The sequence below is a fragment of the Microtus oregoni genome, unplaced genomic scaffold, assembly GCF_018167655.1.
Source record: "Microtus oregoni isolate MIOR12 unplaced genomic scaffold, Mior012 000012F_ref0000307, whole genome shotgun sequence".
Taxonomy (NCBI): Eukaryota; Metazoa; Chordata; class Mammalia; order Rodentia; family Cricetidae; genus Microtus; species Microtus oregoni.
Window position 1 is genome coordinate 13,817,350 of NW_024543071.1, and position 12,958 is coordinate 13,830,307.

A 12,958-nucleotide genomic window follows, 5' to 3' on the forward strand; every position below is an offset into this window, starting at 1 on the left:
GTCTTAAAAACAAAATGAAACAAACTCCACCAAGTAGAGAAAGACTGGCCTTTTTTACTGAGTCTGGAAAGCTGCAGCGTTAAAGTACAGTGGCAAGCATCGCAGCACGTGGTGTCTTTGTCTAGCAAACAGCGGCATATCAGACTTAGTATCAAGGTGTCTGTCAGTCTCTGGACAACTCATTCTGCTCAGCCAGGGCCACACTGCCCATGGAGTGCTCTGGTCCTGCAGCAGCTCCACGCTGAGGTCAAAGCATCTGAACAGTATCAGCTCTGCTGCTGCTCTTCTTGTCTTCCACTAAACAGCTGCAGCTGGACAGCTACAGTCACAAATGGTGCTTTAATTTCTCAGTCCTGATTAACACCACATCAATCCACTTAACCACACAGGCCATGGACTGTCACTTTGCTATTGTCATTAAAGACTGAACTCTGGAAGCCAACATACCAATCTGTTTACTCATTTTCAACCAATTGTACTGCTTGGTTCTTCTGGCATTGTCTGTGTTTATCCTGAAACTTCAGGCTGCCTTTCTGATGTTCTTTTAAAATTTTGGTCTTTTCAACCTTTTCCTCCCTATTACATAATTTTAAAAGATTTGTTTATTTTTATTTTATGTGTGAGTGTTCTGCCTGCATGTATGTATGTGTAGCATGTGCAGCCTGGTGCCTGGGGAGATCAGAAGAGCATGTTGAATCCCTGGACACCCATAACTAAAGTTGACAGATCCAGGTGGCAGCTGGGAACAGAACCTAGGTCTCCTGGAAGAGCAGCAAATGCTCTTAACGGCTGAGCTGTCTCTGCAGCCCTCTGCATTACATTCTTGGTGCTCTTACTCCATTCAGACTTTAAGGTAACAGATGTTTCTGCAAAGCTGAACAGAGAGCTCCTTGGATTCAGGGGCCAGAGTCAGGACATACATAGATGGGAGAATAGTAGAGGTACATCCACTCCCTGCCACCACTCCTTTATTTTGGTCCCACATAGAGGTAAGATTTTAGGGGCAGAAGCCATGTATCATCACCCTTAGCCTCCATGGGAGTAAGTAAGGACGACACAGAATGCCCAGTGCAGAGCCTCTGACTCCAGTGTCACCCACGCTGCTCTGGAGGAAGGTCAGCCCTGCAATGAGGGCAGCAACTGCTCACCTTCTTGAAGAAGCAAGTCACAGTCTGCCCGGCCTGGTATTGTAGAGTCTTCTCCATGGGGCTTACAGACGGAGTATTAAGAGCATTGTAGTCATCCTTCTTCAAATCACTGTTTGCAAAAAGGCAAAGGAAAGAATGAACCAATCACTGGGCAGAGTCTAGATTGAAAGAACTGCTGTAAAACTGCCAGAGGGTTGGTACGGGACTCTGCTATTACTTACTCTCATGGCCAACTTTCTCCTTAAAGGATACCCTTCTAAATAGCCTACCTGGAACAAATCGTCTCTTCCCCAAGTCATCAATCTATGTATAAACCAGCAGTGAACTAGCTCATGAGTCTTTAATAAACTTAATAAAATTTTTCTATTAACAGGAGTTGTTGGCACACCTTTGAACCCAGCACTTGGGAGGCAGAGGCAGGCAGATCTTTTTAAAATCGAGGCAAGCCAGGTCTACAGAGCAGGTTCCAGGATTGTCAGGGCTACACAGATGAGTCATCTCAGTACCTCAAAAAAAAAAAAAAAACGCTAAGCTACCATTATCAACTTATCTTCAGACACACAAGGGCATGCGATCTGAAAGTTGTCGTCAATCTACACATCACTAAACCAGCAAATGGAAAAAGGAGGAAGAACTACTAATCCCACTTACCCATTCAGATCATTTCTAAAACAAAACTCAGCCATATATTAAATAGTACAGTGATGCTGGCAAAAATGCAAAATATAGTCAAATGTGCTAGTGAACGTAGAAACGCTCCTTATACTAGAAAAGCACAACTGCATATATCCTGACTTAGTAACTCCACCTGAAAGAAACGCTTACACGTGAGCACAGTGGTGAGTGCAGAGTTGTTTTCTCTGTAATTTTAAGGAAGATCAGAAACGAGCCTAAACGTAAATTGTCTTTCATGAGTATGGTTTGGCACTTTGATGGGATAAATTACTACCATTTAAACTGATCCTAAATGAGTAGATCTCCTCCAAAACTTTCTTTTCAGCAGTGCTAGGGATCTAGGCCCCTGCAGATTCCAGGTAAGCTCTACTATCGAGCAACAATCTTCCATGCAAAATCATTTTTTTAATATAATGCAACCAATTTTTTTCTAGCCCAATTAGTGCCCATACACACAGAAACTCAGAGGGCAGGAAGTGCATTAATAAAAGCCAGTCTTTACCTAAAGAAAACAGAAAATTTATTATTGAGCTGGGTGTGATGGTACATGCCTGTAATTCCAGCACTCTGGAGGCGGAGGCGGGTGGAACTCTTTGAGTTCAAGGCCAGCCTGGTCTACAGAGTGAGTTTCAGGATAACCAGGGCTACACAAGAAACCCTGTCTCAAAAGAAACCAAACAACACACATACATACATTTGATTCAAAATATTTTACACGTGAACAGTAAACCTCAATAACTCATTCTGAATAGCTACTAGTGAGAGAAAGGAAAAGAACACTTTTTAAGAGGTCACAGACCTTGCAGCAGGGCGGTGGTGGTGCACGCCTTTAATTCCAGCCCTTGGAAGACAGAGAAGGGTGGATCTCTGTGACTTCGAGGCCAGCCTGGTCTACAGAGTGAGTTCCAGAACAGGCTCCAAAGCTACAGAGAAACCTTGTCTCGAAAAACAAAAAATAAACAAACAAAAAAACAGTAACAACAACAACAACAAAAAAAAAAAGAGTTCATAGACCTAGATGTGTTCCTTAAGCATTAATGCAAGAAGCAAGAATAACCGAGGATCTTAGTGGCCTCTACTGACTTCTGCTATCAGCTGGAGGTGGACATCTTCAAAAACAAAATGTTAATGAAGAAAAAAGTAAGTATCATCCCAGGTGACCCTGCATGGCATTCCCATGGTCACATGTCTTCAGCATCATTTACTGATGGTCCATCAACCCCGAAAGCTTGGGGTCTTTCACAGACAAAGCAGAAACGAGCAGGCCTGCAGGAGTCACTACCACAGAGACCACAGTCCTCCCCAGGAGTCTCTCACACAGTGTCACTCCACAGAACTCACTGGAATACCTAAAAGGCCACATCACGTCACATCTGTCACAAAGCAGTGAAGCTACATGTGCTGACAGAATAAGTTTCCTGGCTACGGTACTTAATTCAGGAATTACTGAGTCCTAACACACTGGGTCCAGAGAAGCAATGCTTACATTCCACGTTTGCTTTGTGAGATAGGCTGTTACTATAGTCTAGCCTGGCCTTGAATTTGTGGCACTCCTTCTGCCTTAGCCTCAAGTGCGAGGATGTCAGGTATGAGCCTCTATTTCCCTGGTTCTCAGCACTCCTAATGCTGGGGTGACTCCAAACCATAAAATGATTGCATTGCTACTTCCTAAGTCTAGTTTTGCTCATGACCTTAGGCAACACCTGTGAAAGGGCCGTTTGACACACCCAGGAGTCACAACATAGGCTGAGAGCCGCTGCTCGAAGCCCACTTTAGTTTTCATTCCTCCCACAAGCCTTAGGGGAGTTAAAAAAAAAAAAGCAGCCAGGAGCTGAGGCACAAATGTGTGATAACATGAGACCTTGGTTGCCACCCTCAGGATGCTCAAACAAAACCGTGTAGTCAAGAATTCTGTTATCTAAAAACGGACAAAGCCTAGTCTTTCTGTGTGGTACTCCCTGATGAGATGCTGAGCCGGAACTGTAGACATGCTCTGATGAGTTTGCAGAGTCTACTGGGAGGAAAAGGCAGAGCAATTCTCTATAGACACAGACTGTCCAGAGAAATAAGGAGACTTGGACGAAGAGAGGCAAAGATGCCCTAAGCCTGGTAGGACCAGAAGACCCCAGGATTACTGGTTCCAAAGCCCAGCACTCTTTCCATGAGGCACTGCCAGTTTCCCTCACCTTGGCCGAATGCTCAGCTCCAGGATGGTCAGAACAAATCTGGGGTGACTTATTGGGAGAAACCTAGAGAGAGAAAGAAATCAAATCACTCTGTACTCTCTGCTAACACAACAATCCCAACTCAGGGTCTTTCTGCCCCACCCTCCCCCAAACTGATTCCCACCACCTCTCTCCCCTCACACCCACACTAGGCTGACAAAGGGTTGAGTGACAGACTGTATCATTCCGAGATCTAGAGAGGATAAATGCCTTCCTGAAGATCCTATGCTTAGTTCCTGAAATTAGTATGCTGTTGTGTATTATTATTTTAAGATGTTACATTTGTTTACGCTGTGAAACTTTTGTTTTCATGATGCAAAGATGTGTTGCATTCTTTTATGTTGTATTTGTTTAACTCTGTGAAGCTGTGACTCTTTGCCTGCCTAAAACACCTGATTGATCTAATAAATACCTGAATGGCCAACAGAAAGGCAAGAGTAAGGATTGGTGGGGCTGGCAGGGAGAGAGAATAAATAGGAGAAATCTGGGAGGAAGAGGAGCAAGAAAAACAAGGAAATGAACACATCAGGGGTCAGTCACCCAGCTACACAGCAAGTCACAGAGAAAAAAGGAAAGAAAGGTATACAGAAATAGAAAAATATAAAAGCCCAGAAGCAAAAGATAGATGGGATAATTTAAGTTAAGAAAAACTGGCTAGAAACAAGTCAAGCTAAGGCTGGGCATTTATAAGAAAGAATAAGACTACGTGTGTATATTTATTTGGGAGCTGGGTGACAGGCTCCCAAAAGAGCCAAAAAGAGCAATGGGTAACTAACAACCAACAATAGTATGCCAACTATACATTAGATTTTTGAACCCCTTCTTTTCTTGTTAGAGCAAGAAATTCTACACAACAAGATTTAAAGTAAGGGGTCTTTAAGACAGCTTGTGTGCAGTAGTGACCACCTAGGTCAACCCTCCAGTCCCACAAGGAGGCAGGAGAGAACTGACTCCTGAAATCTGTCTTCTAACTGCCAGAAACGGGCCACAGTGTGTGCATGCCTGTGAACCCGTGTGTGCAAACACACAGATATTAAAACAAAGATGTGCCATGGAGGATGCACTATGATAACTGCTGATACATACTGAGTAAGAGCTATGCGGAAGCAACTTACTAAGCAGGCAGCACACATGTGTGCTCACTTTTTCTGTTTTCCCAATGGCTTTCCAAGGCAGACTAGGCCATTAGTCCCACTTTACAAGTTATGGAAATAACTCAGCAGTTAATCTGAAATTCAAAGGCAGGTCTAACTTTAAATCTACCCTTTAACCACTATGTTCTATGTTTAAAAACAATATGCTAAAGGTTCTGACTGATTTCCTTGTAGTTAACTGAGAGAAATATTTGCATGCAACTCTTTAATACCTGCCTATGTTCCTGCTCCTCCCCTCATTGCAAACTCCCCTCAAAGCCAGCCCAGTCTCCCAAAACTTCATACTTGGATGTCTTCACGTCTCGTCCACCGATCACTCGTGCAGTGACTGTCTCCCCAACTTTAAGTGTGGTTGTAGGAGAGGTGCCCACTGGAACGTCGTCTAGAATGCGGGAGGCATGGATACAGCCAATGATGCCATCTTCTAGGGTCACAACGACATGTGTGGCCTTCACAGACTTAATGGTCCCAGTGACTTTGTCCCCAATAGCCAGGCCATGCTTCTTTTTATTCCTCACAGTCAAGTCTGTGTCCTCCTCTTCCTCCTCTTTGCCATCAACCGTCTCGGAATCCCTCTGAGCTGGACTCTGGGTCCTCTTAGAAGCTGGCCCTTCCACAGCCAAAATCAGACCCGTCACTCCTGGTTCTGTGGTCTTGAGAGTGAGGCAGACACCCTGTCCCACATGTAGCTTCTCAGAGTCAAAGTGGAAGGTGTCGTTGAGATGAGAGGTCAGGGAGAAAGCTACAAGTTGGCCAGTCTCCATCAAGGAAGCCACAGCAAAGGACTCCTCCAGATGTTGCACGATGCCTTGATGTCTACTGTTCTTCCTCAGCTGGAAAGGGAAGTCACATTCATTCTCACACAGTATGGTTACTTTGTGCATGGCTCCACATGGCAGCGTGTAAAGAAGGCCCCTGATACCAGCAGACTGGGCTGTAAGTAATTAGCTTCCCCTCCACAGACATGGCTTTCTTTTCCTGAACACTCATTCCCAGATCACCAGAATCCCCTCTCATTGGTTCTTTTCTTTTAGACAAGGCTTTGCTAAGTCATCCACAGTGGCCTAGAGCTCAACTATTCCTGCCTCAGCTTCTCAAGTGCAGGGATTACAGAGGTATGCTATCATGCCTGGTTTGTTTTGAATGTAAATTCCTATGCCCAATCCTGGAACTATTGAATCTTAACTCTGTAGTTATTCGGGTGCACCTGATGCACAGCCAGGAGACCACCAGTGGTCTTAAGACTGACTGACGGTCCCGCCGCAGGCCCAGAGCACTTGTTACATCACTGAGGCAGGAATCTTTAATGGGAGCTCACTGTGTTCATGCCTGACAGTAAGGTGGCAAGGCCTTACCACCACCGAGGAGACTGCTTGGCATGTTGGCACACACCTATAAAGCCAGCAGCTGGAGGCTGAGGTAAGACAACTATTGAGAGTTCAAGGGCCACTTAGTGATTTCTAGGTGAATTTTTACACATGAGAAACTCTTCAAAACAAACAACTAGGAACACACACACACACACACACTAATTGAAAAATCTAAAACCCAAAATGTTCCCAAATCCATGTTTGAGAGTTATTAGCATATCAAAAGTTTTATAGTTTAGAGAGTTCAGCTTTCGGACCTTTAGAATTAGGAATATTACATGAGCGATGTCTATTTAACTATTCCAAAGTTCAAGAGTCTGAAGTTGCCTAGCATGCTGCTATACACCTGTGATTTCAGCACAGAAAAACTTGGTTCAAATATCAAAAACAAACACAAAAACAAAAACCTAAAAATTTGAAACACTTCTGGTCCCAATCATTTCATTTTGAATAAATGAATACACAACCTATATAATCTTACCCAGAGAAACTTTCTACAGATTGAGATTTTTCTTTAAATCTACTCTATCTTTTGGTTTTTCAAGACAGGGTTTCTCTATGTAACCCTGGCTGTCCTGGAACTTGCTTCGTAGACCAGGCTGGTCTCAAAGTCAAGAGATCCGGGCTGGAGAGATGGCTCAGTGGTTAAGAGCATCGCCTGCTTTTCCAAAGGTCCTGAGTTCAATTCCCAGCAACCACATGGTGGCTCACAACCATCTGTAATGAGGTCTGGTGCCCTCTTCTGGCCTGGAGACATACACTCAAACAGAATATTGTATACATAATAAATAAATATTTAAAAAAAAAAAAAGAGATCCGCCTGTCTCTGCTGGGATTACCATGCCCAGCTCTTCCATCAGACAGAAGGATACGGAGGCATCAGGAACAAGTGTGGACATGCTTCCTGAATGTAAGAAATGCCCAGACCTGATTAGTTTCAGGTGATTTTTATTTTTCTTAAGTTAGTTTACAACATTTATTTCAAATAAAATCTGAATTCTGCCTTTTCTTAAAAATCAAAGGCATGGTGGTACACAACTGTAATAAAACTAGCATTTGAGAGAGCAAGGCAGGACTGGGTTCAAAACCAGCTTGTCTCAAAAACCAAAAAAGGTAGGTAGGGGTGGAAGACAATATATATTTAGCAACATTAGACCCAGGTAGTCCTCTGCTAACAACTGGATGGAGCCAAACAGTCTGGCCTGTGTGGGCCAGGCACACATCTGCCAATCTGTCTGGTCTGAGCACTAACCCTCCCTAATCTATGTCCTACTCACTCATTACAGTACCTGATTGGCCCTAAAGCTAGGGGATCATAAAATCTGTCACCCTAACCAGCATGGAAACCTGTCCTATTAGCTACAGCAGGATAAGAGGTATAGTGGAAAATATCCTATACAGAATCAGGCACACAATCACTCTAACTACAAATTCCCTGAGCTGTGAGTGTAGTGTGGAAGCCGAGACACAAAGCCACAAAAGTGCAATAAGCTTACCTTTCTAGCTTTCCTATTCACCAAGTCCCGGTGAAGGGAAACATGGACTTCCAACTTCAACATGTCCACATGTAGGACTACAACCTTCCTCTTCTGCCCAGACTCCACCTCTTGCCCTGCAATGCAGAACCAAGCATAGCGCAATCAGCCTTGTGGAAAGGGGAAGGGAAGCTAGCTCTCCTGGGTCCCTCAGTCCAAAGGGCAAAGATGGCCCACAGTTTAGGGAAATCAAGATGGCCTACCACACCTAGCTACAGCAGGAGTGGGTCTTAATTTATGCAATTTAATAACATAAAATCCCAACTTTGTACAAACACAATAAAAGCACTTGTCTTCGTTTCCTGTTGCCATAATAAAACCCCTGACAGAACAGCTTATGGGAGACAAGGTTAGCTCTGGCTCACAGTTCAAGGTGCAGCCCACCATGGTGGGGAGTAAGGTCAGCAGGAACTGGACACACTAATCACACTGCACTCAGCCAAGGAGCAGAAAACAAAGGATGCATGCTACTTATCAGCTCCCTTTCCTTACTTACACAGTGCAGCCCAGCCCAGGCTTCCCATTGTGGTTAACAGAGCCAAGATGCCCCTGCTCCCTAGGGATGCTCAGAGGCCAACCCAGGTAATTCAAGACCCTGTTATGCACTGATACTAACCATCACAAGAACCATGCTTAAACATTTATCCTGCTATCAATAGTCTTGATTTTCATTCACACAAGGTAAGGATGCTTCAACTCAATCAACTCATCTACTATACGACCATGGAAATTTCTGTATCCAGTACAGGGAGCAAGCAAGCACAGGGTCTCCCAACATGAGGAGCAAACTCACCTGCCCGATGGTATCTGCTGGCTTTCAAGATCAGGTCAGGCACAGGACCCCCACTGAACACCACTGAACCATCTTCCAACACCTTTTGCACCATGACATCAAGAACCATCCCCGGGGTCATCTCAGCCAGTGTTTGAATCAACACAGAGTCTGTCAAGGCCCAAAGAAAGCAGGGAATTAGTAAAGGACACTCTCAGCATTTCTTTCCTCTGGAAATGTGCTGTCATCACAGAGCAGAGGAACACTCAAACACTGATAGGGTGAATTCACTTCCTGCAAACCATCCAGTGTCAGATCAGATGTAGGAGGCAGAGACTGTCAGATCTCTGTGAATTTGAGGACAGCCTGGTCTACACGTAGTGAGTTCCAGGCCAGCCGGGGCTATACAGTGAGACCTTGTCTCAACAAAACAAATCCCACACAAAAACAAAATAATCTAGTGTTATGGCCAGTAAGATGGCTCAGTGGGCTCCTGCCGTCAAGTCTGAGGACCTGAGTTCAATCTCTGCAACCCATGTGGTGGAAGGAAAGAACCAATTCCCACAGATAGTTCTCTGACCTATACACACATTGTATGGCATACTCACATTCTCTCATGTGCACACACAAATAAACCTAATCTTTGTTTTTGCTTTCTGAGACAGGGTTTCTCAGTGTATCTATGACTGACCTAGAACTCGCTCTGTAGACCAGGCTGGCCTCAAACTCAGATATCCACCTGCCTCTGCCTCCTAAGTGCTAGAATTAAAGGAGTACACCACTACCACCCAGTAAGTATTCAAGAAGATCTTCATCTTAATCTGGGTAGTAAATGGATGTCATTTCATAAACACGTAATGACTACTTTATGAACATTTACTATTCAAAAAAGCATAGATGGAGAATACAGGTCAGTAGTACAGCACTTGCTTGAGTTTCTAGGTTGGCTCAGTTTCTAGTAACACAGAAAGAATAGAAATAGAGAGAGAAAAAAAGGCTTGCTAAGGTGGCATGCAACTACAGCCCCATACTACTGGGGAGACTCAGGTACGAAAGTCACTCAGACCCACAGTCTAGGGCCAAACTGGCCATACAAAAACTCTATCAAACTGCACTAGTTTTTTTTTTTTGTTGTTGTTGTTTTTGTTTTTTTAAATTAGAGAAAGCCCCCATGTCACCCTAACAACAGGTACAATGGAAGTAGACACTCCTGTCTGGACCTTATCCTCTGCTTCCTGCCTCCATTAAACATGCCCCACCTTGGTTACTCATGAGGCTGCGGACACCCTGCAGCTCTTCCAGGCACTGGCACAGGAGGATAAAGCTGGTGTTAGCCGAATTTCCCAGGCTGCAGTCTGAGAGTCGCAGAGACAAGAGCATCCTTTGCTTTTCCTCATCCACATTGGTCACCTTAGCAACGACTGTCTGACCCACCACAAAGTGGTCACTTGGAGTGGTTACAAACTTGTCACTCATGATCTGAACAGTAGATAAAAAATGGGAAAAGGAAAGCAGCTGTCCATTAATACAGTTAGGGCTAAAGACAATGTTGTGGAGTAGAATATTTGTTTAAGTAAAAATGTGTCATATTTATGTTGCAAAATAACTGTTTAATTAACTATGTAAAGATGTGTTGCATTTGTTTATGATGTATTTGTTTAACTATGTAAAGATGTGCTCTTTCATCTTGGCTAAGGAACCTGATTGGTCTAATAAAAAGCTGACTGACCAATAGCTAGGCAGAGGATGATTGGCGGGACTGGTGGGCAGAGAGAAAACAGAAGTCAGTCAGACAGCTGGGGGCCAGGCAGCCAGACACGGGGTGAAGCAGGAAAGCAGAAAGGACAATACATAAATGAGATAAATGACCCTTGGAGCAGCACACAGATTAACAGAAATGGGTTAATTCAAGTTTAAAAAGCTAGAAACGAGCCTAAGTAAGGCCAAACATTCATAATTAATAAGTCTCCATGTTATGGTTTGGGGGTTGGGCAGCCCAAGACAGCCTGACACCTTTGGTGCCCAACATGGGGCAACAAATGCCACTTAACCTTCATCACAGTGGCTGGCTTTAAACTGATAGCAGCCCAGCTGCTCAGCCTGTAGCCTGGGGGGATTCTGTTCCCCCCAGACAATGGCTCTGTTGCTGTGGTTAAAGGCAGCTTTAACCAAATCTCTATTCTAATAAAACTTAAGATTCAAAGGCCAGGGTGAACACCTGCAAGCTCAGAGTTAGAGTAGCAACTGGCTAACTCTCTCTCTTTACTGCCATCCAGGAAGCCTCTCTCCTTCCACACCACCCCGACTAAAAAACCCATGCTAAGCCCACCTCTCTGAATCAGGTTAATTTTATTTAATTAACGCAAATGCAACACGTCCTCACATAGTTAATCACATGCAGCACAGACAGGTGTAACACATCTTTGCCTAGTTAAACAAACATTCCACAAGAAACCAGCCCTGTGCTGTGTGCAGTGCTGCCATACACCTGTCCATGCCCTTCAGGACCCAGCTTCTTCAGCAGGCATGGGAAGTTCCAGTTCCACTTAAGGAAACATTAGGATCTTTTCCATCTGAAAAACTTGTAATTCAATGGCACAGAGGAGAAAAAAGTAATTCCAAAGATATTTTGGTGCCTCCACACCTTAAAAACCACAGGTTTTTAAAAATTTTTTAAATTTTTAAAAATTACACTGGGCTACTCAGGAAAATTCAGTCTGAACATGCTATAAACACAAGCCAGTCCTCCTAAAACTGCTAACAGTCACCTATCAAAGTCACTGTCACCCAATACTGCTGTGTGAGACAAAGGCCCCTTTCTCTAGGACCAAAAGAGCAAGCAGGAGGTTCATTCAGTACATCAGTTGCATTCACCCTTTTTCCAGTGACTTCATGGCATTCACACCTTACATGATTCTCCTTGGCCCCCTTAAAGTACTCAAGCCCCCTGCTGCTTCTCAGTTTAGCAGGTCTATGAGTCTGAGCTCTCTCCCCAAAGGCCCTTGTACATAGAACTGAACTTACAGCTTTGGGGGCCAGTCCATTAAGACCTGAAGGGAACTGGATGAACACACCATAGTCCTTGATGCTCTTCACAAAGCCAAGGAGCAGCATTCCAGGCTGAATTTCCGAGAGACTCTTGGGGTCCTGGCCACCTTCTACTGTGGAGACCAAAGCTGGCTTCCTGCAAAGAAGCTAGTGGAACTTCATTAAGGAATGTTCCAGAAAGACAGATGAAATATCTATAACTCCATTTCCTCCTCCTAGTCCACTGACTTTACTATTACTATGGGTCTCTCCGGGCAGAGAACCACAGCAGGAGCAGCACAGTAAAGCTTGGGAGAGGCCAACAAGTTCTTAAGCATTCCCTAACTGCTCAAGTAGCAGCTCCAGTGGGGCTGCCCTTCAGGAGCTGATGTTCTGTGATGCTGGACAATCAATTTAGTTCTTCCTGCTAACTCCTCTCCAGAATCCTGTAGGTCTGCCAACAGGGCACAGCACATGTCCACGATCCAATACAGTTCCCTACTGATCCTGTCTGCGGCCAATGAACCCCACTCTACCCTGCTACCCTAAGGATTTTATCTTATGATAATAAGAAAGGGCAGTGTTGTCCTAAAAATTATCCATGAGCAGCACTCAAGGAAATCACTCTGAGCCCCATTCCCCAACAAGAACCTTTCTGAGTTACTGCTTCAGCCATGCCCGGTCCCTGGTAGGACCTGGGCCTGTTCCTGCTTTCCATGCACAGGTCTGGTCATCAGTTTGGTCTTACAGAGTATTTTCAAGCTCAAATAGTTGATTTTTCTCCCCTTAGTCCTGCCTAGAATTTCCCACCCAGGCACCCATGGCCCTCCACTGCCCCAGATATCAGTCAAGGATACAATATGTTTCTCACCCTGGCTCAGACACAGAACTCGATGAAGGGTGTCACCTGCCTGGAGCCAGTGATGCAACAGAGGGCCATTGGCAACATGATCCGACAAGTGAGGCGTGGGAAGGAAAGCAGGGATGTTATGGGGAAGGACGGCCACCTCCAGCCCATCTTTGGTCTTCTCCAAAACCTTCACATCCACCAA

At 44.6% G+C, this 12,958-nt stretch overlaps 1 protein-coding gene across 2 annotated transcripts in view; it reads right to left on the bottom strand.

Moving 5' to 3' along the window:
• Positions 1–12,958, bottom strand: part of Pdcd11 (programmed cell death 11) — a 44,484-nt gene that overhangs the window by 13,994 nt on the left and 17,532 nt on the right. For both annotated transcript variants that reach the window (XM_041661672.1, XM_041661671.1), the window contains exons 15-22: positions 12,764–12,958; positions 11,904–12,074; positions 10,139–10,358; positions 8,901–9,050; positions 8,069–8,184; positions 5,488–6,035; positions 4,010–4,072; positions 1,149–1,257 (exon numbers count right to left, since the gene is read on the bottom strand). In XM_041661672.1, coding sequence (XP_041517606.1) covers positions 1,149–1,257; positions 4,010–4,072; positions 5,488–6,035; positions 8,069–8,184; positions 8,901–9,050; positions 10,139–10,358; positions 11,904–12,074; positions 12,764–12,958 — 1,572 coding nt within the window. The remainder of the gene's footprint in view (positions 1–1,148; positions 1,258–4,009; positions 4,073–5,487; positions 6,036–8,068; positions 8,185–8,900; positions 9,051–10,138; positions 10,359–11,903; positions 12,075–12,763) is intronic.